Source organism: Rana temporaria, chromosome 1, assembly GCF_905171775.1.
Source record: "Rana temporaria chromosome 1, aRanTem1.1, whole genome shotgun sequence".
Classification (NCBI taxonomy): Eukaryota; Metazoa; Chordata; class Amphibia; order Anura; family Ranidae; genus Rana; species Rana temporaria.
Genome location: NC_053489.1, coordinates 500342651 through 500367271, shown reverse-complemented (window position 1 = coordinate 500367271; position 24621 = coordinate 500342651). Strand labels below are relative to the sequence as shown.

The following is a 24621-nucleotide window of genomic DNA, read 5'->3' as shown; positions in this document are numbered from 1 at the left end:
GGAGAGGCTGTCTGGCCAGTTTGTCTCGTCTCAGGTGCGGGGCGGGTCCGCTCAGTTCGTGCGGAAGGAGCGGGCCGGCCAGCTCTGCTCGTCACAGGCGGGAGGCAGGTAGACTTAGCTCGGGCGGGGGGGTGGGCTGGCCAGGTCTGCTTGTCACAGGCAGGAGGCGGGTACGGCCAGCTCTGCTCGTCTCAGATGGGAGGCGGGTCCACTCAGCTCGAGTGGGGGGAGGGCCAGCCAGCTCTACTCGTCACAGGCGGTGGGCGGGTATGCTTGTCACAGCTCTGGCAGGGAGGCAGGCTGGCTGGCTTATGCAGTGGGGGAGTGTCCGCTCGACTTGGGAGGTGGACCGGCTGCCTCGGCTCATCTGGTGTGGGGGTGGGTCTACTAAGATCAGGCGGGGAGGCGGGACGGTTGGTTCAGCTCAGCTTGTGTGCAGAGCTGGTCTGCTCAGCTCGGAGGACAGGAAGGCAGGCCGGCTGCCTTGGCTCAGGCAGTGGGTGTGTTCGGACTTTCCACCATCTGACAGTTCCTACGGAATGGCTGTTGATGCAGGAGCTGATGCTAGCAAAGTCAGCAGATGTCTGACCACACGATAAGCTTGGGCATGCACTATCCTTTCTGCATTTTAAATATCAGGTACTACAAAGCAGCTTGAAAAAGTACTTTTGTTTTATGGGTAAAAAAAAAAGGAAAAAAAAAGAAAATCTAGTATTGTTCAGAATTTTGTGCTGAAACGTGACTGAAACATATAGTGACATGGGTTTATCAGTGGCATTTACATATTACTTTTACATTTGTTGTGTCTAGAGAGGAGCACTTTCTGTCTGTCGGCACAATACGTTTTCTTCCTAAAGTGCACCTGTACTTTTTCATGCTTGGCAAAGTAATAGGTTAAAGAGTTGTTCCGCTCCTTTCTCCTATTAGCCCGGCGGCCAGGGGAGGAGGAGAAGGGAGCCCTGCGGTGACGTCATGATCGCAGCCGGACTGCCGGAAGTGGGGAGGGATACCTGTCTTTGACAGGTATCCTGTCCCCCCTCCCCACCGAAAAGGGACCAATTGTGTCACCGGAGGGGGGGGGGGAGAATCGATGAGCGGAAGTTCCACTTTAGGGTGGAGCTCCACTTTAAAGCGGATGTGCCAGTAAAAAAAAATATTAAAAGCCAGCAGCTACAAATGCTGCAGCTGCTGACTTTTAATATTAGGAAACTTACCTGTCCTGGAGTCCAGCGCCGTCCACAGCAGAGGACGAGCGATCGCTCGTCTCTCTGCTGCTCCCCCCGCCATCCTCAGTGAGGGAACCAGGAAGTGAAGCGCTCCAGCTTCACTACCCGGTTCCCTACGGCGCATGTGCGAGTCGCGCTGCGCCCGCCGATTGGCTCACACGCTGTGTGCTGGGAGCCAAGTGTTCCCAGCACACAACGGGGGACAGACGGGAAGTCAGGAAAACCCCGTCTTTTGCCCGTGACGTGTGGCCGGAAGTGGGTGCAAATACCTGTCTTTAGACAGGTATCTGCACCCCCCTCCCCCGCTAAAAGGTGTCAAATGTGACACCGGAGGGGGGGCGGGTTCCGATCAGCGTGAGTTCCACTTTAGGGTGGAGCTCCGCTTTAAGTTTACAGTGTCCATTTCCCTTCTCCCCCAACTGTCCTTTCATTTCTGGGTATGTGAGAGCGTGCCATTCCCCCCCCCCCTTTAATCCACCATACAGTTATGGGTCCCTAAACAGCTAGGCTTAAAGCAGATCTCCACCCAAAAGGGGAAGCTCTGCTTGTTTGCTTTCCTACTTCCGGGAGATTGCTGCACAACGATTGCGACAATCTACAAAATTTCCAGGCCCTCCTCCTTACCACCACTGTTTTCTGGCAGACACACAGGTCCCAGAATTTACAAGGACATTTTTAGGGACGGGGCGGGGCAGGGTTTGGTGCGGCAACTGGTGGCGAGTAACTCTTAAGGCCTGGCTAGTAGCTCAGGACTTGAAATTTTGAGCCCTGCAATAAATCAATATAAAAAAATCATAATGTCCCATAAATCAATATAAATCTTGATAGTAGTGCTCCGGTGTTGTTATCATATCACCGTGCTTCTCAATAATTCTTATTACTTGTGCACACCATCACCAGCTATTTTAGGAAGACTCAAATTAACCTTTTATTTTCACTCCCCAAACGTCTTTTCTTTCTATCAGGGCTCAGCTGTTCAATTTTACACTTTCACAATCTCCACTCCACCCAATGTGTTCCTCACAGATAGGGGGTTGTTCTCCGGGATTACTCAGCTTTTCCTCCACTCCAAGGGACTCATGTATCATGTGATCAAAAACACAGCCGACATAGTACTCTCTGCTATAAAACTTTTTTAAAACCCTGCTAAAAGAGGACACTTGCTAGATATAAAAACAAAATTCACTTGTTGCATGTATTGGAAGCGTCCGCTCGCTCACCACCGTGGCTGCAGGACATCACAGGCTCGGATCATTTACATTATCCCTTCTCTTTCTGTAATTATTTGCATAAAAAAATAAATGTAAGTACCGTATTTATCGGCGTATACCGCGCACTATTTTGCCCTGAAAATCAAGGCAAAATCGTGGGTGCGCAGTATACGCCGATACCCGATTTCCCGCCATGAGTTTGAATACTGCGCCCGCATATAGCGAGCGCAGTACACTCGTGAATCTTCGGCCAGTCTCGGCGCCTCTCGTACTGACGTCCTGAGCGTACAGGACGTCAGTGCGAGAGGCGCCCGAGCCTGCCCGAAGATTCACGAGTGTACTGCGCTCGCTATATGCGGGCGCAGTATTCAAAGTCGTGGCGGGAAACGAGCGGGAGGACGCCGCCGAAGGACGCCGGACCCGCCGAAGATGGACACCGGACCCGCCGAAGATGGACACCGGACCCGCCGAAGATGGACACCGGACCCGCCGAAGATGGACACCGGACCCGCCGAAGATGGACGCCCGACCCGCCGAAGATGGACGCCCGACCCGCCGAAGAGGACACCCGACGAGGCCGCAGAAGGACGCCGGACCCGACGAGGCCGCAGATGGACGCCGCGCAAGACATCAAAACTGTAAGTACAAAACAACAAAAAATCTTTTTTTCCCACAGGATTGGGGGCCACTTTGGGGGTGCGCGGTATACGCCAGAGCGCGTTATACCGCGATAAATACGGTACCTTTTTCTTAATCAATCTACTGTCACATGACCCAGCTCTTTCCCAGCCTGTCTGCAGGGAAACATAAGCAGGAGGAACTTTTAGTCCTCTGCTGCTGATCACATAAATAAATTATATTGACAAACTGGTTTAAATTGCCATATCAATATATAATTGAGTGAAATCTGTATTTTGTGGAAATAACATGGCGTGGGTAATTTTCTGCCAGTCACAAGCTGTGTCACACCCCTCCAGCTTGTGTCTTAGAATAAGAGGAAGGTGAAGCCACCATTAATCTACCTGGAGGAGGGAGAGAGTGGGCTGTCATTTTCCACTGTGTATACACCCTTATGTGACCACCAGGGATGGCCACTCATGACCACCAGATATGCCAATCAGTGCCAAATAGGAATGTCACTGTGCCCATCAGTGATGCCTGCCAGTGCCCACTGATCAGTGCTGCCGAACAGTGCCACCCATGAATGCCCATCAGTGCTGCATATCGGTGCCCGCCAGTTCTGCATATAAGTTCCTGTCAGTGCAGCCTCATCAGTGCCCTTCAGTGAAGGAAAAAACATACTTGTTTACAATGTTTTGTAACAAAAACAAAGAAACTACATTTTTTTCAATTTTTTTTGTTTTTTATTATTTGTAGTGCAAAAAAGAAAAACCTCAGTGGTGATCAAATACCACCAAAAGAACGCTCTATTTGAGGGGGGGGGGGTGATAAAAATTTGGTTTGTGTACAGCATAGCATGACCGTGCAATTGTCATTCAAAATGTGATAGCGCTGAAAATTGGTCTGGGCAGTAAGGTGTATTGAAGTGGTTAATCTAATTTTAAAGCCCACCTCCAAGGTTTTTATGTTGTGGAGTTAAATCGGCAAACGGTGGTATATGCTTCTCAGAGTAATTTGCACTTGAGTCTAAGGCCCCGTACACACCATAGAATCCATCCGCTGAAAAATCTCAGCGGATCGGTTTCAGCGCATAGATTCTATGGTGTGTACATTCCTGCGGATATTTATCCGCGGAAATTTCACGATTCCAGCAGATAAAAATTTGTAGACATGTCTACAAATCTATCCGCTGGAATCGATCCCAACGGATTGATCCGCTGGTCTGTACAGACTCACCGGATCAATCCGTCCGAAGGGATCCCCCGCATGCGTCGTAATGATTCGACGCATGCGTGGAATTCCTTATATGACAGCGTCGCGCTCGTCACCACGTCATCATCACGGCGACGGCGCGACACGTCATCGCGAGGGGATTTCGGCGCGGATTTCGATCCGATGGTGAGTACACTCCATCGGATCCAAATCCGTGGAAATCCTCGAGAGGATTTATCCGCGGATACGGTCCGTTGGACCGTATCCGCGGATAAATCCTCTCTTGTGTACTAGGCCTTAAGGTCTATTTACATACTTGGGGCTACTACGATGGTTTTACACTTTCTGTGATGGAGTTTAAAGCATATTTATCAACAAAATTTAAAATCAACACATACTCACTATGCCCTATGAGTAGGTACGGCTGTGTCACACATTTCACACACAGCCTGCATATTAATTACAGAGGTGCTGAGAGGAGTCATTTGATGCAGCAAGGTACCTTGGGATATGTAGTCCCCATAAAGTAAAAGTAAACAGCAGAGGAGAAGCTGCAAAGCATGCAGGGAATTCTGAAAGTTGTAGAGATCTATTTCTTAACACAGAGAATGCAACGAGGCATATGGAGTAACCTCTGTAAACAAACTTGCTTTTTAGCAACCAATCAAATGATCTTATTTACTGTCCCATACTGCACCAGGAGATGAAATGGAGAGATTTGACTAGCTACTGTAAACATTCTGTTTCTTTAATTGATAAGTTTGCCTCGAAGTTACTTTCACTACAAAGGATGCCTGCCTTCATGTCATGTACTTGTATATGATTAATAATTTCCTAGGTGGAATTTCACTTTTAAGGTTATATAAAATGTTGTTCAACATATCACAGTTGTGTTTTGTCTGTGGCAAAAAAAAGACTAAATCCCGTCACAAAAGACTAGTCAGCATTATTGCCTGTAAGCTCTCTCCAGTTGATATTTTCCATTTTGCTGGCTTACCATGCCTTGTTCTACACTGTCTCTCTGTGTGGAGGAGGCCAATCTTGGTAGATTGTTGACTGCTGTGGTAATATTCTAAAGCTGCAGAAATAAGTAAATAAAAAACAACAACAATCATGTTCTACTTACCTGCTTTGTGCAATAGAATTGCACAGAGTGACCCTGATCTTCCTGTTTGGGGGTCCCCTCTGAGCGCTCCTGGCTTCTCCCCTTCTCTGTGTGCCACCATAATAAAAGCCACTTCTTATGGTGGCCACAACTGTGGGCTCAATCCCAAGCTATGCTGCCTGCCTCCATAGACACAGACAGTGCAGCTTGGCCCCACCCCCTGCTACCTTGTCACAGGATTGGATAACCAATGGCTCCCTCTGCCTTAGCAGAGCAGGGAGAGCCGCAACAGACAGACACAGCGCTGGATTGAATGAGGACCAAGTATAAGGGAGAGTGAGGGGACGATAAGGGTACTGGATTTTTTTTTACACTAATGCATGGAATGCATAAAGATGAAAAATGTTTAGGTTTTACAACCACTTTAAAGAAATGTAGAGAAATCTCTAAGTCCTCAGGTAAAGCTTCTTCTGCAGCAAGGAGAACAGTAAGCCGTACAGTAGTGACTTTACCAAATCTCACTCCAAACCTTGAAAGACTGGCAGTCAGATGTGCCTTTTGATCTCGTACTGCAGCTATACAGCTGTAAGGCTTTAGGAACAAGCACACTATTTTTCACATGGAATTCAAGACAAAGGGTATATTTAAAGTGCAACTAAAGGAAGTTTGGATAGTGTAAAGGGAGGGTTATAAACCCCCCCCCCCCTTTTTTTTCATTGTGGAGATTTTCCTTCACTTCCTCTCCTAAAGCCAAAGTAGGAAGTGAGAGGAAATCCCTCCAAAGTGAGGGAATATGGAGGTGTTAGCAGGGTCACCAGAACTAGTGTCCTCATTGGAAGGTTTCCCCTCTATAAGGCCTCATGCACACTGGACGTTATATTAACCACTTACCCCCCGGACCATATTGCTGCCCAAAGACCAGAGTACTTTTTGCGATTCGGGACTGCGTCGCTTTAACAGCCAATTCCGCGGTCGTGCGATGTGGCTCCCAAACAAAATTGGCGTCCTTTTTTTCCCACAAATAGAGCTTTCTTTTGGTGGTATTTGATCACCTCTGCGTTTTTTATTTTTTGCGCTATAAACAAAAATAGAACGACAATTTTGAAAAAAAATGAATATTTTTTACTTTTTGCTGTAATAAATATCCCCCAAAAATATATAAAAAAACATTTTTTTTCCTCAGTTTAGGCCGATACGTATTCTTCTACATATTTTTCATAAAAAAAAATCGCAATAAGCGTTTATTGATTGGTTTGCGCAAAAGTTATAGCGTTTACAAAATAGGGGGTATTTTTATGGCATTTTTATTAATATTTTTTTTTACTATTAATGGCGGCGATCAGCGATTTTTTTTTTCGGTATTGCGACATTATGGCGGACACTTTGGACATTTTTGACACATTTTTGGGACCATTGGCATTTTTATAGCGATCAGTGCTATAAAAATGCATTGGATTACTATAAAAATGCCACTGGCAGTGAAGGGGTTAACACTAGGGGGCGGGGAAGGGGTTAAGTATGCCTGGGTGTGTTCTTACTGTGGGGGGGGGGGTGGCCTCACTAGGGGAAACACTGATCCTTGGTTCATACATTGTATGAACCGAAGAAAAGCATTTCCCCTGCTGACAGGAACGAGAGCTGTGTGTTTACACACACAGCTCCCGTTCCCCGCTCTGTACCGAGCGATCGCGTGTGCCCGGCGGCGATCGCGCCTGCCGGGCACACGCACGGGAGTCAGGGGCGAGCGGGGGGCGCGCGCGCCCCTAGTGGCGGCTAATAGACAGGACGTCATATTACGTGCTCTCGCCTAGGAGAGCCACCTTGTGGACGTATTTCGGCGGTGCGCGGTCGGCAAGTGGTTAACGTTATAAAAATGCCAGTAGCTTTCCAGTGAGTTTTGTAACGTTTTTGCAATAGCGTTTTTTATTTTTAATGGATCAAAAACATTAAACACTGGTGAGCCACGTTTTTGAGCATTTATTAGTGTTTTTAGGTGTTTTTTTGACGTTGGAGCATGTTTACAGCTGAAAACACCTCTCAAAGTACCCACAGACAGAAAAAAACTGGCAGGTGTTCTAATCCCTCTCCACACTATCTAAAACATAACATACCTTACCATGTCTAGATGATCACTATGCTATATGTAAATAAAAAAAAAAAAATTCCTCTCTCTGGAAATCAAGGATACTGTTACAGTGCACTCCTAGAATCTGAGGGCTCCTTGGGTGACGGAAAGAGGCCTAAAAGAGGAGTAGGCCTATTTTTTTATTTGTTGCCGTTCAGTAACAACTGGAGCTCTTCTGCCACCCCCAAACTGATTTAACAATGAAAGGAGAAGCAGCACACTGATAAGCTCACCTATTTGGCACTGCAGCATAACTGAGTAGCTCCTTGTATTGCCTCTCCCTCCTCCAGTCTGAGTTTTTGCTGTACAAAGATGTCAAAAGACTGATGCGATCAGTGTATGATCGTTCAAAACAGAAGACAAAAGGACAAGCTGGTAAACTTTTTTCATTCAGCGGCTGCAGCCAATCATCAGTGAATTGTGACAGCAGTGGGCCCTCCACCCACCTTGTTGGTGTGGATGGAGGAATCTGGTTTTTATTCAGGCTGAATGAAAAAAACTAACAGTATACAGTTGTGCTCATAAGTTTACATACCCTGGCAGAATTTATGATTTCTTGGCCATTTTTCAGAGAATATGAATGATAACACAAACAAGTTCCTTTACTCATGGTTAGTGTTTGGCTGAAGCCATTTATTATCCATCAACTGTGTTTAGTATTTTTAAATCATAATGGCAACAAACTACCCAAATGACCCTGATCAAAATTTTACATACCCTGGTAATGGTCATTTTGGCCTGATAACATGCACACAAGTTAACACAAAGTGGTTTAAATGGCTATTAAAGGTAACCTGTAATCTGCTTGTAATTAGTGTGTTTATAAAAGATCAATGAGTTTCTGGACTCCTGACAGACCCTTGTATCTTTCATCCAGTGCTGCACTGATGTTTCTGGATTCTGAGTCATGGGGAAAGCAAAAGAATTGTCAAAGGATTTGCGGGAAAAGGTAGTTGAACTGTATAAAACAGGAAAGGGATATACAAAGATATCCAAGAAATTGAGAATGCCAATAAGCAATGTTCAAACTCCAATCAAGAAGTGGAAAATGAGGGGTTCTGTTGAAACCAAACCACGGTCAGGTAGACCAACTAAAATTTCAGCCACAACTGCCAAGAGGAAAATTGTTCTTGATGCAAAGAAAAACCCTGAAAATAACTTGGTGAAATACAGGTCTCTCTGAAAACATGTGGTGTGGCTGTTTCAAGATGCACAATAAGGAGGCAGTTGAAGAAAGATGGGCTGCATAGTCGAGTTGCTAGAAGAAAGCCATTAATAAGCAAATGCCACAAAGTATGCCTCTTACAATACGCTAAACAGCACAAGCCTCAAACCTTCTGGCACAAAGTCATTTGGAGTGATGAGACCAAAATTTAGCTTTTTGGCCACAACCATAAACACTACATTTGGAGAGGAGTCAACAAGACCTATGATGAAAGGTACATCATTCCTACTGTGAAACACGGAGGTGGATCGCTGAGGTTTTGGGGATGTGTGAGCTACAAAGGCACAGGAAATTTGGTCAAAAATTGATGGCAAGATGAATGCAGTATGTTATAAAAAAAATACTGCAGGAACATTTGCATTCATCAGCCAGGAATCTGCCTATGGGACATACTTGGATATTTAAACATGACAATGATCCAAAACACAAGGCCAAGTCGACCTGTCATTGGCTACAGCAGAATAAAGTGAAAGTTCTGGAGTGGCCACCTCAGTCTCCTGACCTTAATATCATTGAGCCACTCTGGGGAGATCTCAAATGTGCCGTTCATGCAAGACCGCCCACAGATTTACAGGAACTGAGGAATGGGCAGTTTTACCATCTGAGAAGATAAAGCGCCTCATCCACAAATACCACAAAAGACTTCAAGCTGTCATTGATGTTAAAGGGGGCAATACACAGTATTAGGAACTGGGGTATGTAAACTTTTGATCAGGGTCATTTGGGTAGTTTATTTTATCATTATGATTTAAAAAGAGTAATAAATGGCTTCAGCCAAACACTAACCATGAGTGAAACAAAAGTTGTTGTGTTATCATTCATATTCTATGAAAAATGGCCAAATAATCATAAATGTAAACTTATAAGCACGACTGTATATCCGGCTTTAGGTTTCAAAAGCATTGCGTGTCATAAACTGATTTTTTTTTTTCATAAATACTGTTTTCATCTTTCTATATCCTTTTTTTAAAGCTCAGTGGTGCTCATCTCTTTCAGCTAAAGTCAGCCCCTTCTGTCTACATGTATTCCCTTCAGCATTATCTGCATATGATTGCTTAGTACTGCCTTCCTTGTAGTGACAGTGGTGGAACGTGTCTGTACAATGCGTGTTGTCACCCCACTAGGGGTTTAAATGAAAGTGTGTCAAAGCAGGAGTACTATTGAGAGACTATCGTCACCCTTAACAGAAAGTGTACGAACAAGGACCTTTGTGGCAGAATCCTTGGGAATTATTTTTTATCAGTGCTGCATATTTCAAGATTCTAAAAAAATTGAAATAAAATAAACCTTACCATGAGATTTTAGTCATTTAGTTTAAATCGACTTTAATATATCATGACAAGCTCCCTCATATTTGTCAGATTTTTCTGTTCTGGCTTTCTGAATATTTAATGCAGTATTAATGATCTCTTGCTGGATAAGATATGCATGTGCCCTTTTTATATCTTTTTCTTTTAGCTCTGAAGAGCAGTTGTCCAGGTGTCAGGAAACTATTCAAAAGCTGAACGAAATGTTGGAGTCGGAAAGAAAAGAGGGCAGTTGCGTGAGTGAGGAGAGGCTAAAGCTGGTGCACGAGAATGAACACTTACGAAAAGAAGTGGAAGAGTGGAAGAGGTCTGCGTTGGAGGCTCAGCAAAAACTAAAATTTCAGGTATTGCTGGATTCATTTGAATAGTTCATCCACTAGCAACAATACAATGAAAATAAATGACTATTTATCTATTTTTAAAGGAACACTATTTTTAGTACGTATTCATTTTGTACATACATTTTGTGTATTTCATAAGAACTGTCTTTATGGCTCCATAGCAACCAACCACAGTGAGACCTGCCTTGAAAATTTTAAGAAAACTGTGTGTGAGGCAGTACAAGCTGTTTTTATGAGAGACACTTTTATATCGTATACCAGAAAGTATTTTTGATGTGATTTTTTGTATTTCTTTTTTTATACTGGTAAAACACAATGTTACTGTGCTATGTTTGTATAATAGTTATTTTATATACTGATTCTTAGATTCTTCCTCTAAAGCTGGGCATAGATGGAACAGTTTTTAATTCTTTTTTTACTGCCAGCGGGTTGAACAAAAAAACTGACCCGATTCACGCATTTGAGGTGGATGGGGGAATCCCTCCTGCTGTTTCATTGTATTCTGACATCAAGGAGGTTTCACCACCATCAGAATACACTGATCAGCACTGCAGACTGCTGATTGTTAGGAAATGATCCACCTGGACGGTTGTCAGAAGCTGATTGGTACACTGAATTCTTTACAACCACAGTGCCAATACATGAATCAAAATTCTGCCAGTCCTTGCTGAACGTGCTGAATTTTGATGTATGAATGGGCAGCTTTAGGGCTCTCCATATGCCTGCAGCTTTGAACAACTGCTGCAAGAAGATCAGTAACAGAATACACTATGATGCCTAGAGAGTGTGGGCCAGATTCACGTAGCGCAGCGGATCTATAGATCCACTCGTTCTACGTGAATTAAGATCCGCTCCCGCAAGTTTAGGAGGCAAGTGGCTAATTCACAAACCACTTACCTCCAAACTTGCGACGGCGGATCCTAACTCCCCCAGCGGAATTCAAATTCCGCGGCTAGGGGAGTGTCATATTTAAATCAGGCGCGCTCCCGCGCCGATTTAAATACGCATGCGTCGTCCGGGGAATTTCCCGGCGTGCATTGCTCCCACTGACGTCAATAGGACGTCAGTGGTTTCGATGCGTACGCAAACTACGTAGTTCCGTATTCGAGAACGACTTACGGAAACTACGTAAAAAAATACAAATCGACGCGGGAACGACGGCCATACTTAACAATACTTACCCCTGCTTTTAGCATGGGTAAGTATACGACGGGTACCGCGCTACGGAAACGACGTAAGAACACTGCGTCGGGTCCGCGTACGGTCGTGAATTTCGCGTATCTCGCTGATTTACATATTATTCAGTGTAAATCAGCGGGAACGCCCCCGGCGCCATTTTTAATTCAAAAAAAAGATCCGACAGTGTAACACAGTGTAACACTGTCGGATCTCAGCCCTATCTATGCGTAACTGGTTCTATGAATCAGGCGCATAGATAGGACCTGAAAAAAGCTGAGATACGATGGTGTATCTGAGATACACCGTCGTATCTGCTTCGTGAATCTGGCCCTGTTTGTTTTTCTTTCCTTTTTGCAATCTGTTTGTTGACTTGCACTATGTCAATCCCTTTGCTGGTAACCAGCAAGTGTATATATAATGCACAAATATGACTGCCTTATGTACCTATATGGGTGTAACATGTTCCCAAAGGTGAACTTAGCCTTAACCACTTGTCGCCCGCCATATAGCAAAATGACGTCGGCAAAGTGGTTGTGTTAAAGTGATGCTAAACTTTGCAGTGATCACGACGATCGTTGTTGCGGCATGTCAGTCTGACACACTGTAACTCTGATCTAGGTAAAGAGTGTCTGACAGAGACTCTTTACCATATGATCAGCCATGTCCAATCACGGCAGATCACAATGTAAACAGGAAGAGCGGCAGACGCGAGTAGAGGAGAGCCGATCTTTATCAGCGCAGCCCCCCCTTGGATGCCTTCCCAGGACCACCAGGATGCCGCCAGGACCAGCAGGGATGGTCACCACACAGGGACCACCAGGTATGCCACCCTTGACCAAACAGGGAAATGCCAATCAATGCCCAGGTAGCTGCCAGTTAGTACCAATGCAAAATGCCTGCCAGTGCCACCAGTAATGCCTATGAGTGAAATCTTTCAGTGCCAGCCATCAGTACTGCCTTTCAGTGCCACCCATAAGTACCCATCAGTGTTGCCTATCGGTGCCCATCAGTGCCACCTATGAGTGCCCATCGGTGCCACATATCAGTGATCATACCGCCTATCGGTGCCCATCTCATTGGTGCCACCTCATTGATGCCAAATTATCAGTGCAGCTTATCAGTGCCCATTAGTGAAGGAGAAAACTTACTTAATTACAAAATGTTATAATAAAAACAAAGAAAAACATTTTTTTATTCTTTTAGCTAACACATTTAACCACAGAGGTGATCAAATACCACCAAAATAAAGCTCTATTTGTGGGAACAAAATGTAAAAATTTAGTTTGGGTACAGTGTAGCATGACCGCGCAATTGTCATTTAAAAAGTGACAGCACTGTAAGCTGAAAATTGACCTGGGCAGGAAGGTGCGAAAGTGCCCTGTATTGAAGTGGTTAAAAAGGGAAATATGGATCCAATGCTGCATCTGGTTCCCGCCAGCTCTGAAGTGAGAACTGATTGATCAAACACCGCTGATCCCTCAGTTCTCCCCTCTGCTCTGAGCAGAGAGCCGTTACTGTCAGTCACTGGCTCTCTGCTCTTCCCTCCATCACTCACTGAAGGGCTGGGCTGTGGAGGCGCTGGGTCAGGCTTTTAGCAGATCACTGAGAGGACTGAGCCAGGTGTTGGTCCAGGCATCTGATTGGATCCTGACCACATGGTCGGGATGTTTCCAGAGCCTAGACCGGCTGATTGACGAGAAGCAGACTTTAGCCTGCTTACAGCTGAAAAACGGGTCACAGAAGTACAGAATGATTTGCACTTCTGAGACCTACAAGAGAAGTATAGCCAAAAGAGCTTTGGCTATACTTTTCCTTTAATGAGTTCCACATGCACACTGGTACTGGTAAGGTACTTGCCTTACTCTGCATGTATTTCCACAAATATGCTTACTATATTGTATAATATTAAATATTCTATTAAATAGACCGTTACCAATCTGACTCTTTCCGAGACCTATTCTGATAACTCTGACTGACTTTGTTGCCCGTTATGGGCTACTTTGGGCTATATACCTTCAAAAAGCCTTGCATTAAAGGGGCAAAAAAACAATATACTTTTTTTCCAGAATAATCTATGCACATCACTACTTATTGGCCCTATAATACATTTTTCATTAAATTATTTATTACTGTGGTTTTCTGTCTTTTTCCCCTCACTTCTCTCTATTTGGAAATGAGCAGTGCACATTAGATGCTGTCATGTGCACTGCGTTATGCACACTACTAATCCCATAGTCCCTAATCTATCTTGCTGACAAGAAAACGTACATGCTACTTTACCACATGCGGCAGGACTATGGAGGATGAACATAGCCACCCTCTAACAGGAAGTTGGATAACAGCAGCACAAAAAAGAAGGAATTTCATGATTTGGAGGACGCTCAGCGCAATAGAGGGTTTTTGAGTTAATATATGCTTAATTATTATTTTTTTTAAACCAAAGTTTAGCATTACTTTAACAGCAAGTGCAAATGTCAAGCCTATATAAGCCTTGCACATTTTCTGTAAAAGGTCCAATAGTTGTAAATTCACAATACTGCCTTCCTGCAATGCCAACGTTTGTCATATTCATAAATGTGTTTTATGTGACAAGGCTGTTATTTAGTCCCTGTCTGGCACTAGTTTTGTGATGGAGTGCATAACATCTTTTGAATAGCTACTAATAAAGAGGATCTTCAGTCACCCCCAAAATATGTAAAAGTCAGCAGCTACAAATATCCGAAGATCATGGGCATCCAATATTGAGTGTTGGCCTTGTTCACAGAGATTCCTCCAGGTTCTCTAAATCTTTTGGTGATATGTACTGTAGATGATAAAATTAAAGTCTTTGCAATTTTAAATTGAGGCACATTATTCTAAAATTGTTCGACAATTTTTAGATACAGCTTTTCACATATTGATGAACCTCAACCCATGTTTACTTTTGAGACACTCTGACTCTCTAAGATGCCCCTTTTTATACCCAGTCAAAGTATGGACCCTTTGCCCATTAACCTCATTAGTTGCAAAATGTTCTTCCAGCTCTTGCTAGTACCACTTACTTTGCCAGATTTTTGTTGCCCTGTCCTAACTTTTTTGAGATGTGTTGCTGCCATTTAAAGTGGTTCTTAAGGCAAAAGGTGTTTTATCTTAATGCATTCTAAGCATTAAGATAAAAAACCTTCTGTGTGCAGCAGCCCCTGTAATATTTACCTGAGCACCAACTCGATCCAGCGATGTTGCAAGAGAGTCTAGGCTGCCCGAGTCTTTCCCTCCTCATTGGCTCCCACTTTTGTCAAACAAAGTCAGTGAGCCAATGAGGAGAGAATAGGGGCGGGCCGAGCCAATTATCAGTGCAGACCCACCCCCTGACAGGGAGCGCCTCCGATCGGCTCTCCCTGTCAGCGCGAACCGAGAAAATACATTTACTGGCACTTCCTGGTTCACGCGATGATCAGCTGTGATTGGCCACAGCTGATCATGTGGTAAGAAGCCTTCGTTAGAGGCCTCATACCACGATTGGAGATGCGATGTGTCAGACTGACACACCGCACCTCCGATCGTCGTGTTGCTCACGTCCCAACATTTTTTAAATTGTTTGATTTATTGTATGATCTGACTTTCAAATACGGTATTTATCGGGGTATAGCGCGAATCCCTAAAGTTGCCCCGAATCCTGTGGAAAAAAAGTTTTGGTGTCTTGTGCGGCGTCCATCGGCGGCCTTGTTGGGTCCGGCGTCCGTCTGCGGCTTCGGGTGTCCTCTTCGTCGGGTCCGGCGTCCTTCTACGGCGTCCTCGCGTCCTCCCCGCTCGTTTCCCGCGCCGAGTTTGAATACTGCGCCGACATATACAGAGCGCAGTACACTCGTGTATTGTCGGCAATGCTCGGCTACTCTCGCGCTGATGTCCTGTACGTCCAGGACGTCAGCGCGGGAGGAGCCGAGACTGCCCGACAATACACGAGTGTACTGCGCTCGGTATATGTCGGCGCAGTATTCAAACTCGGCGCGGGAAAGCGGGTATCGGCGTATACCGCGCACCCACGATTTTGCCCTGATTTTCAGGGCAAAAAAGTGTGCGGTATACGCCGATAAATACGGTAGTGTTCTGCATATGTATATCTGCTGGACTGTACATTTTAGGTGAGCCTCACAGTATCTACAATGTCTGCTGCAGCATCTTTATAACCAGTGCTGATAAAATTGGCAAAATGTTTTTTTAGGCAGTCCAACTGACCTCCTGCTGTACTAGTTTTCACTCCATACACAGGATGAATGTTGGATGATTTTATGGGAAGCTTTTGTATTGTTCAACAATTTTACTGCATACATGGGTAGCATCAAACTTTCAAGAATATAGAATGCTTCTGTTTAGCATGTCAGATATGGTTTGGCACAGCTGCAGCACCAAAAGTTGCCCATCTCGAGCTAGCCCTTTGTGTTGGAAACTAAGTGAAAAGAGAGCTCTGGTTAAATGACTGTGCCCGAGTAGTCCAATCAAAGTTTCTTTTATGTATATTGCAGAGCAGTAATTAGAAAACTGAGCACTTTCCATAAATTACAATAAAAATACCAAATGTATCCATACAAATCACCCAAACAAACAGATGGTAAATGTAGGAATTTGTAAAAAGCAGGCACTTGGAGCTCATGAGCAGCACGTTTTATAATAAGAGTGTTAAAATGAATATTATTTGTCCCTATTCAGAATCGGGCAGCAACAAGCTTTTTGCTGCACCTGCGACCATGCATTTGTTTTCTCTTAAGGGGAGAGTGTGCAAAAAATAATAATGTAAAGCAGGATTCCAGGCAAAAGCAAAAAAAAGCCTTAAAGGGGTTGTGAACCCTCCTGTTTTTTCACCTTCCTTAATGCATCATATGTATTAAGGTGAAACAACTTCTGTCAGATACCGGCCCCCCAGTTTTACTTACCTGAGCCCTGGAATATCCCACTCCGAGTACACACCAGCTCTCTGCTCTGGGTTCTCGGCTCTTGATTGGATAGATTGATGGCAGTGCAGCCAATGCTCCCGCTGCTGTCAATCAAATTCAATGACGCAGGCCGAGTCCCGCATTCGGCGGCTATGGATGCCGAATGCTGGACAGGGGAGCACGCCCGCAAGGTAACCCCCGGGGAGAGCGCTTCTCCAAGGGGATTATCTGATGCGGGGAGGAGCCGCAAGAGCCGCCGAGGGACCCCAGAAGATGGCGTTCATGGCCACTCTGTGCAAAACTAGCTGCACAGTATGATATGTTTGTTTAAAAAATAAATTCAAACCTTTAGTTTCACGTTAAGTCCAGTTATGCATTCTTTAAAAATTACGAATGCCCAAATGCCAATCAGTGCCCAGGCAGCTGCCAATCAGTACCAATGCAAAATGCCTGCCAGTGCCACCAGTAATGCCTATGAGTGAAATCTTTCAGTGCCAGCCATCAGTACTGTCTTTCAGTGCCGCCTATCAGTGCCACACATAAATACCCATCAGTAAAGCCTTTAAGTGCCCATCAGTGTCGCTTATCGGTGCCCACCAGTGCCACCTATGAGTGCCCATCGGTGCCACATATCAGTGATCATCAGTACCGCCTTTTGGTGCCCATCAGTGCCATCTCATTGGTGCCACCTCATCGATGCCACCTTATCAGTGCAGCTTATCAGTGCCCATTAGTGAAGGAGAAAACGTACTTAATTACAACATTTTATAATAATAACAAAGAAAAACTTGTTTTATTCTTTTAGCAAAAAATTTGATCAAATACCACCAAAATAAAGCTCTTTTTGAGTTAATATGTGCTTAAATATTTTTTTTTTAAAAGCAAATTTTAGCATTGCTTTAACAGCAAGTGCAAATGTCAAGCCTATATAAGCCTTGCACATTTTCTGTAAAAGGACCAATAGTTGTAAATTCACAATACTGCCTTCCTGCAATGCCAACGTTTTGTCATGTTCATAAATGTGTTTTATGTGACAAGGCTGTTATTTAGTCCCTGTCTGGCACTAGTTTTGTGATGGAGTGCATAACATCTTTTGAATAGCTACTAATAAAGAGGCTCTTCAGTCACCCCCAAAATATGTAAAAGTCAGCAGCTACAAATATCCGAAGATCATGGGCATCCAATATTGAGTGTTGGCCTTGTCCCTTGTTCAGAGATTCCTCCAGGTTCTCTGAATCTTTTGGTGATATGTACTGTAGATGATAAAATTAAAGTCTTTGCAATTTTAAATTGAGGCACATTATTCTGAAATTCAACAATTTTTAGATACAGCTTTTCACAGATTGATGAACCTCTACCCATGTTTACTTCTGAGACACTCTGACTCTCTAAGATGCCCCTTGTATACCCAGTCAAAGTATGGACCCTTTGCCAATTAACCTCATTAGTTACAAAATGTTCTTCCAGCTCTTGCTAGTACCACTTACTTTGCCAGATTTTTGTTGCCCTGTCCTAACCTTTTTGAGATGAGGTCCATACTCTGAATAGGTAAAGCATAGAACAAAATATTCGTACCTACTCCTAAATGCTCCTGTAGCATTCAATTCAGACAACTAGGAATGAGATGAGGTCCTACAAGAAACAATAACTCCTGTTGTAATCATATCATGTGTAACCTGAGAGGTGTTTATGTTGTGTTTAGTTAGACATATTTAGCTTAAAGGTGTGATGTTAACTGTTTTTTGTTGTGCACGTTGTTATGTGCAATGATTGGCCGGGGTATGCACCTATGGCCCTGTTTTGTAACTCAACAATACGAAAAAAGCTTCAATAAAGAGAATAAAAAAAAAAGAAAAGAATGCAGGACCCGGCCCCGGAGCCTGCGACATTGGATTTGATTGACAGAAGTGGGAGCCAATGGCTGCGCTGCTATCAATCTATCCAATGGAGAGGCAAGACCCATTCCAGGGCGCATAGGATGCATTAAGGTGAAAAAACAGGAGTGTTTACAACCCCTTTAAAATTTTGAGCCATTACAGACTCTACAACTTTATTCATTAGAGCAGAAACCTTTTTAAGCATGCTTCTGTAGTATTGTCCATTTGTATAATGTATTGCAGTCACATGAACTTGTATGAAGGTGTTGGGCTGTCTGAAATGCACTTTAAGCCTGGGTTCACACATATGTGAACACAGACATCACAGTTCATACTGCGATCTGCGGACCAATCTGGGGGTGTCATTAACTTTGTATGAAGTTTGAACTGCCAGTGACGGAGATGCGATGCGGGAACCCTGGACTGGAATCGTGCTGGTTCCCACATCGCAATAGTGTGAACCCAAGTTTAAGGTACTTGGCTATGGCATTGCATGTGAGTGAGCTTCTTTTTGTCCTGCTAACCACCCATCACCAGAGCCAAAAGCGGGTAATCTGTTCAATAGGGATGCACTTAACAATAAAAGCTTCCCCCTTATTCATTTTTTTGTTGCAGCACAGCAGTAAAATCCCCCCCCCCCCTTCCTACTCAGTCTAAAAAACAAATATTGGCCAAAGTTAACATTGAAGTGGTTGTAAACCTCAGTCATGAAATATGAACAAAGCATATCCCTCTATAGTGTGTTACTAGTCACAGTCCAGAGCACTACGTGTAATTTCTGTCCGCTGCCCTATTCCCCTGCTATCAGCATGAGTCACTTTTGATGACTTTTCCTGACAACAAGAGAAAAGGGGTGACAGGGGATGGACCTCCAGCAGATTGACAGCCTTGGTTCTGTTCCTGTGCGCTGTATGAAGGTGGGGGTGTACCTTCCCTTCCCTTTACTCCGCTCTCAGAGCTCTCCTCACTGAGGTAACTTCAATTCTTCTGCTCCCTGCTTTGCAGAGCTGAGAGATCCTGTGTAAATTCTGCTTACTGTATTTTCCGGCGTATAGGACGACTTTCTAACCCCTTAAAATCTTCTTGAAAGTTGCGGGTCGTCTTATACGCCGGTAACCTAACCTTACCTTATCCTACAGACATGCAGAATCGCGGCCGTAGGTTTTTTCAAAAGCCGCGCCTCCTACGTCTTCTGTTCCGTGATAGGCGGAACACTCAGTTTCCCAGGAGGCACTGTGTTCAGGCCCTCTCGTCCTGTGTTTAGTGTCCGCCTATCATGGAGGCCCTCTCGTCCTCGGACAAGAGGGCCTCCGTGATAGGTGAACACTGAACACAGTGCCTCCTGGGAAGCTGACTGTTCCGCCTATCACGGAACAGAAGACATAGGAGGCGCGGCTTTTGAAAAACCGTACAGTACGGCCACGATTCTGCATGTCTTAGGATAAGGTAAGGGCACAGCGAGGGGGGACACGGAGCGGAGCGCGGACGGGGAGAACAGCACAATGGAGGGGTAATGTAATGTAATGGGGCACAGTCTGGCATGTAATGGGACACAGTCTGGCATGTAATGGGGCACAGTCTGTCATGTGATGGGGCACAGTCTGTCATGTGATGGGGCACAGTCTGTCATGTAATGGGGCACAGTCTGTCATGTAATGGGGCACAGTCTGGCATGTAATGGGGCACAGTCTGGCATGTAGTGGCACAGTCTGGCATGTAATGGTGGCACCGTGAGGCGAGGCATGACTAGTAGGAAGGGGGTAGTCTTATACGGTGAGTATATCCCAAAACCAACATTTTGGCAGGAAAATTAGGGGGTCGTCTTATACGCCGGCAAATATGGTATGTAGGAGGATTTGTTTCATCTTTGTGGATCATCTGAGGCCAATCACTTCACTAGGTATATGTAAAGGTTTTCAACCACTTTAAATATTGGGCAACGTCAAGAATAACAACATAACAGTTAATAAAACTAGCTTTCCCTTAGTATATTTTTCTGCTACATAATGTACAAGTTTAATCTGACCAGCTTCATTTCATTCATTCCATTTCCTCTAAGCTAAGGTCATCCTGAACCCGCCCCAGCCTGCAACTGGGCAGTTAAAAGAGAAGAGCACATCTCTCTGTCAGTGGTGTGCTTTACCCTCCTATCAGCATGCTTCTTGTCAGCATATTGTCTCCTTGTGCTGCTTCTTACGCTCACATTTCATCTCTGCTGTACATGGACTGCAAGGGGTTGAAACCATGTCAAAATCGGATGCTTACACTGACTGCATAAAAAAAAAGATGTTTAACCACTTCCCGCCCGGCCTATGGCCGATTTACGTCCGGGAAGTGGTTATGAAATCCTGACAGGACGTTCTAGAACGTCCTGCAGGATTTCATGCCGCGCGCGCCCGTGGGGGCGCGCATCGCGGCGATCGGTGATGCGGGGTGTCAGTCTGACACCCTGCATCTCCGATCTCGGTAAAGAGCCTCCGGCGGAGACTCTTTACCAGGTGATCAGCCGTGTCCAACCACGGCTGATCACGATGTAAACAGGAAGAGCCGTTGATGGCTCTTCCTCACTCGCGTCTGACAGACGCGAGTAGAGGAGAGCCGATCGGCGGCTCTCCTGACAGGGGGGGTTCGCGCTGATTGTTTATCAGCGCAGCCCCCCCTCGGATCGCCACACTGGACCACCAGGGATGCCCACCCTGGAGCACCAGGGTGGGCAAAAAAAAAAAAAAGCCTGCAAAAAAAAAAAAGTCTAAAAAATAAATACAAAAAAAAGCATTAAAAAAATAAAAAAGATGCCAGTCAGTGCCCACAAATGGGCACTGACTGGCAACCTGGCAAAAATCAGTGCTGCCACCCCAGTGTCCATCAGCGCCACCCCAGTGTCCATCAGCGCCACCCCAGTGTCCATCAGTGCCACCCCACAGTGCCCATCCATGCCCAGTGCCCACCTATCAGTGCCCATCTGTGCCACCCATAAGTATCCATCAGTGCCGCCCATGAGTGCCCATCTGTGCCGCCTATGAGTGCCCATCTGTGCCGCCTATGAGTGCCCATCAGTGCCGCCTATGTGTGCCCATCAGTGCCGCCTATGTGTGCCCATCAGTGCCACCTATGTGTGCCCATCAGTGCCGCCTATGTGTGCCCATCAGTGCCGCCTATGAGTGCCCATCAGTGTCGCATACCAGCGCCGCCAATCAGTGCCACCTCATCTGTGCCCGTCAGTACTACCTCATCGATGTCCATCAGTGCCATCTCATCGGTGCCCATTAGTGCCGCCATATCAGTGCCCGTAATTGAAAGAGAAAACTTATTTACAAAACAATTAACAGAAAAAAATAAAAACGTAATTTTTTTTCCAAATTTTCAGCCTTTTTTTAGTTGTTGCGCAAAAAAAAAAAAATCGCAGAGGTGATCAAATACCACCAAAAGAAAGCTCTATTTGTGGGGAAAAAAGGACGCCAATTTTGTTTGGGTACAGTGTAGCATGACCGCGCAATTGCCATTCAAAGTGCGACAGTGCTGAAAGCTGAAAATTGGCTTGGGCGGGAAGCTGCGTAAGTACCTGGTATGGAAGTGGTTAATGAGTTGCAATATTCTGTGTCTTTATTTGCCTGAAGCTCAGATTTTATGTAATGGCTGTGATGTGAGGCTTCACCCCCCTACCTATTGAGTCATGGTCCATGAAAAAAATGCACCCAAGTTATATGTGGGAAAAGCATATGAACTGAAATGCCTAACCCAAGCAGGCAGAAAAGAGGTTTTATACATGTGGCAGCTCTACAGAGAAAATAGAACTACTGATTAGAGCCCAGCTACATTGCCTACTGGGTGCAACGTGTTGCTCACCCCTCTTTCCTGTTCACTATTGAAACAGATTAAGAGACCTTCTAAAGCAATATTTTACTACTGTTGGTGTAACAAGGCAGCTGAGAATACGGGAAATAAGTTATTGTTTCTGGCAGAGTAAAGATGTCAGCACTGTTTTCTTTCTTTAGTTAGGCACCATGGCTCATGAATTTTCTGTAAAGGAGCAAGGCTATGAAGTACAGCTACAAGAGATGGAGGACAGCTGCCGAAAGTCCATGCAAGAACTTATGAGGCTACTGACGGCCCAGCAAAAAACAAGCTGCAAATGGAAAGAGGAGACAAATAATCTAACCAGGAGCACAGAGGACAGACTGAGAAAACTACGGTGTGTAGCCCTTATATTATTAGAATTTCATGGCATTAATGAAAATGATTCTGGTTTATACTTTCCAAATGTATTTCTGTTTTTTTTACCCATCCATGATTCTTTAAGTCCAATACCTTTGTGTTAAAAACCCAGTTTCCCCAACCCCATCCCACATGGTTTTGCCTCAGGACAAGTGTACTGATGTACAAGTACACCAAGTTTAAGCAGAACTACACTGCATCTGAGCACCACCAGCCAAAAACGCAATTTAATTCAGTTTTAGTTTTTAAAGCAAACCCCCTCATTCGTTTCCATACTTTATTTTCTTGAAAAATCACTTTAACCACTCCAGCCCCAGAAGAATTTACCCCCTTCTTGGCCTGTCCATTTTTTGCGATACGGCACTGCGTCGGTTTTGCTGACAATTGAGCGGTCGTGCGACGTTGCACCCAAACAAAATTGATATCCTTTATTTCCCACAAATAGAGCTTTCTTTTGGTGGTATTTGATCACCTTTACAGTTTTAGTTTTTTGCACTATAAACAAAAGAAGAGCGACAATTTAAAAAAAAAAAACACAATAATTTTTAATTTTTGTTATAATAAATATCCCAACTTAAAAAAAAAAAAAAAAATGTATTCATCAGTTTAGGCCCATATGTATTTTTCTACATATTTTTGGTAAAAAAAAATCGCAATGAGCGTAAATTGATGGGTTTACGCAAAAGTTATAGCGTCTACAAAATAGGGGATACATTTTTATTTATCTTTATTAGTAATGGCAGCGATTGGGACTGTGACAATGCAGTCGACAGATCGGACACTTTTCACACTTTTTTTGGAACCATTGACATTTATACAGCGATCAGAGCTAAAAATAGCCACTGATTACTGTATAAATGTCACTGGCAGGGAAGGGGTTAACACCAGGGGGCAATCAAGGGGTTAAGTGTGTTCCCCAGGTGTGTTTCTGACTGTGAGGGGGACTGACTAGAGGAGGAGTCAGATCGTTGTTCCTACTTAGTAGAAATAGACGATCTGTTCCTCCTCCCCTGTCAGAACAGTGATTTGTGTGTTTACACACACAAATTCTCGTTCTGGCTCTTGTGCCCGTGACCGCGGGTGGCCGGCGGCAATCGCTGTCACTGGCCATGCACGTGCGCCTGTTATAGCTCTTAAAGGAGCGTTTTATATATGTGCCGATTCGCCCAGCAGAGCCATCCTGCCGCCTTATATGTACAGGAGGCGGTCGGGAGGTGGTTAAAAAACACCCCCCTACCATTGTGACTGCAGCCATCTTGAATAAGGGCAGATGATTCCTGTAGCATTATCTTCCTAGAATCTACCTTCCCAGAGCTCGGGCATGAGGGTGTGCTTAGCTGAGAAAATCCCTCTCAGACTCCTCGGTTGTATGACATTTGCCTAGGCAAGAAACCAGGAAGTAACTGTAGAAATAAAAAAGAACATTTTTCAAAATAAGTAAATATGATATATTTTCCTATCTATTTACTAATGCTAGCAGCATAAGGATTACAAATAGTCAATGTTGATTAAGAGAGTGAAGTTCCACTTTAATACTTTAAAGCGGAGTTCCACCCAAAAGTGGAAATTCCGCTTTTAGCACTCCTCTCCCCCTTTTTTTGGGGGGGGGTTGGGTTCTTAGGTTTAAGTGGGATTTCCTGCTTCCACCTACTGGGCTACCTAGGCGACTCCTCCTCTCCCCTAGGTGCCCCCCCCCCTCTCAGCAATCTTCTGGGACACGTGACAGGTCCCAGAAGTTTGCCTGTCCACTGGAAGAGCGCAGTGCGCGCCCGGCCTTGAAGCCGCAAGCTGTCACGGCCAGGTGCCCACAGTTTCAATGGAGGCGCCGAGAAGAGGAGGGGGAGAGGAGCGGGGCTTCATGCGCCCGCATCGCTGGACTGTGGGACAGGTGAGTGTCTGTTTATTAAAAGCCAGCAGCTAAACTTTTTGTAGCTGCTGACTTTTAATAAACAAAAAAGCCTGGAACTTTAAATCCCTAGAATCATAAGAAAAAAAATAAATGTGTTGTCCATAGCATGTAGCTGCTTGCTCATGTATTTTCTAACCTGATTGGCTGCTGTGGGCAAC

At 44.7% G+C, this 24621-nt stretch overlaps 1 protein-coding gene across 2 annotated transcripts in view; it reads left to right on the top strand.

The window, feature by feature from the left end:
* Positions 1 to 24621, top strand: part of SCLT1 (sodium channel and clathrin linker 1) — a 274496-nt gene that overhangs the window by 211068 nt on the left and 38807 nt on the right. For both annotated transcript variants that reach the window (XM_040330836.1, XM_040330841.1), the window contains exons 18-19: positions 10184 to 10376; positions 22335 to 22531. In XM_040330836.1, coding sequence (XP_040186770.1) covers positions 10184 to 10376; positions 22335 to 22531 — 390 coding nt within the window. The remainder of the gene's footprint in view (positions 1 to 10183; positions 10377 to 22334; positions 22532 to 24621) is intronic.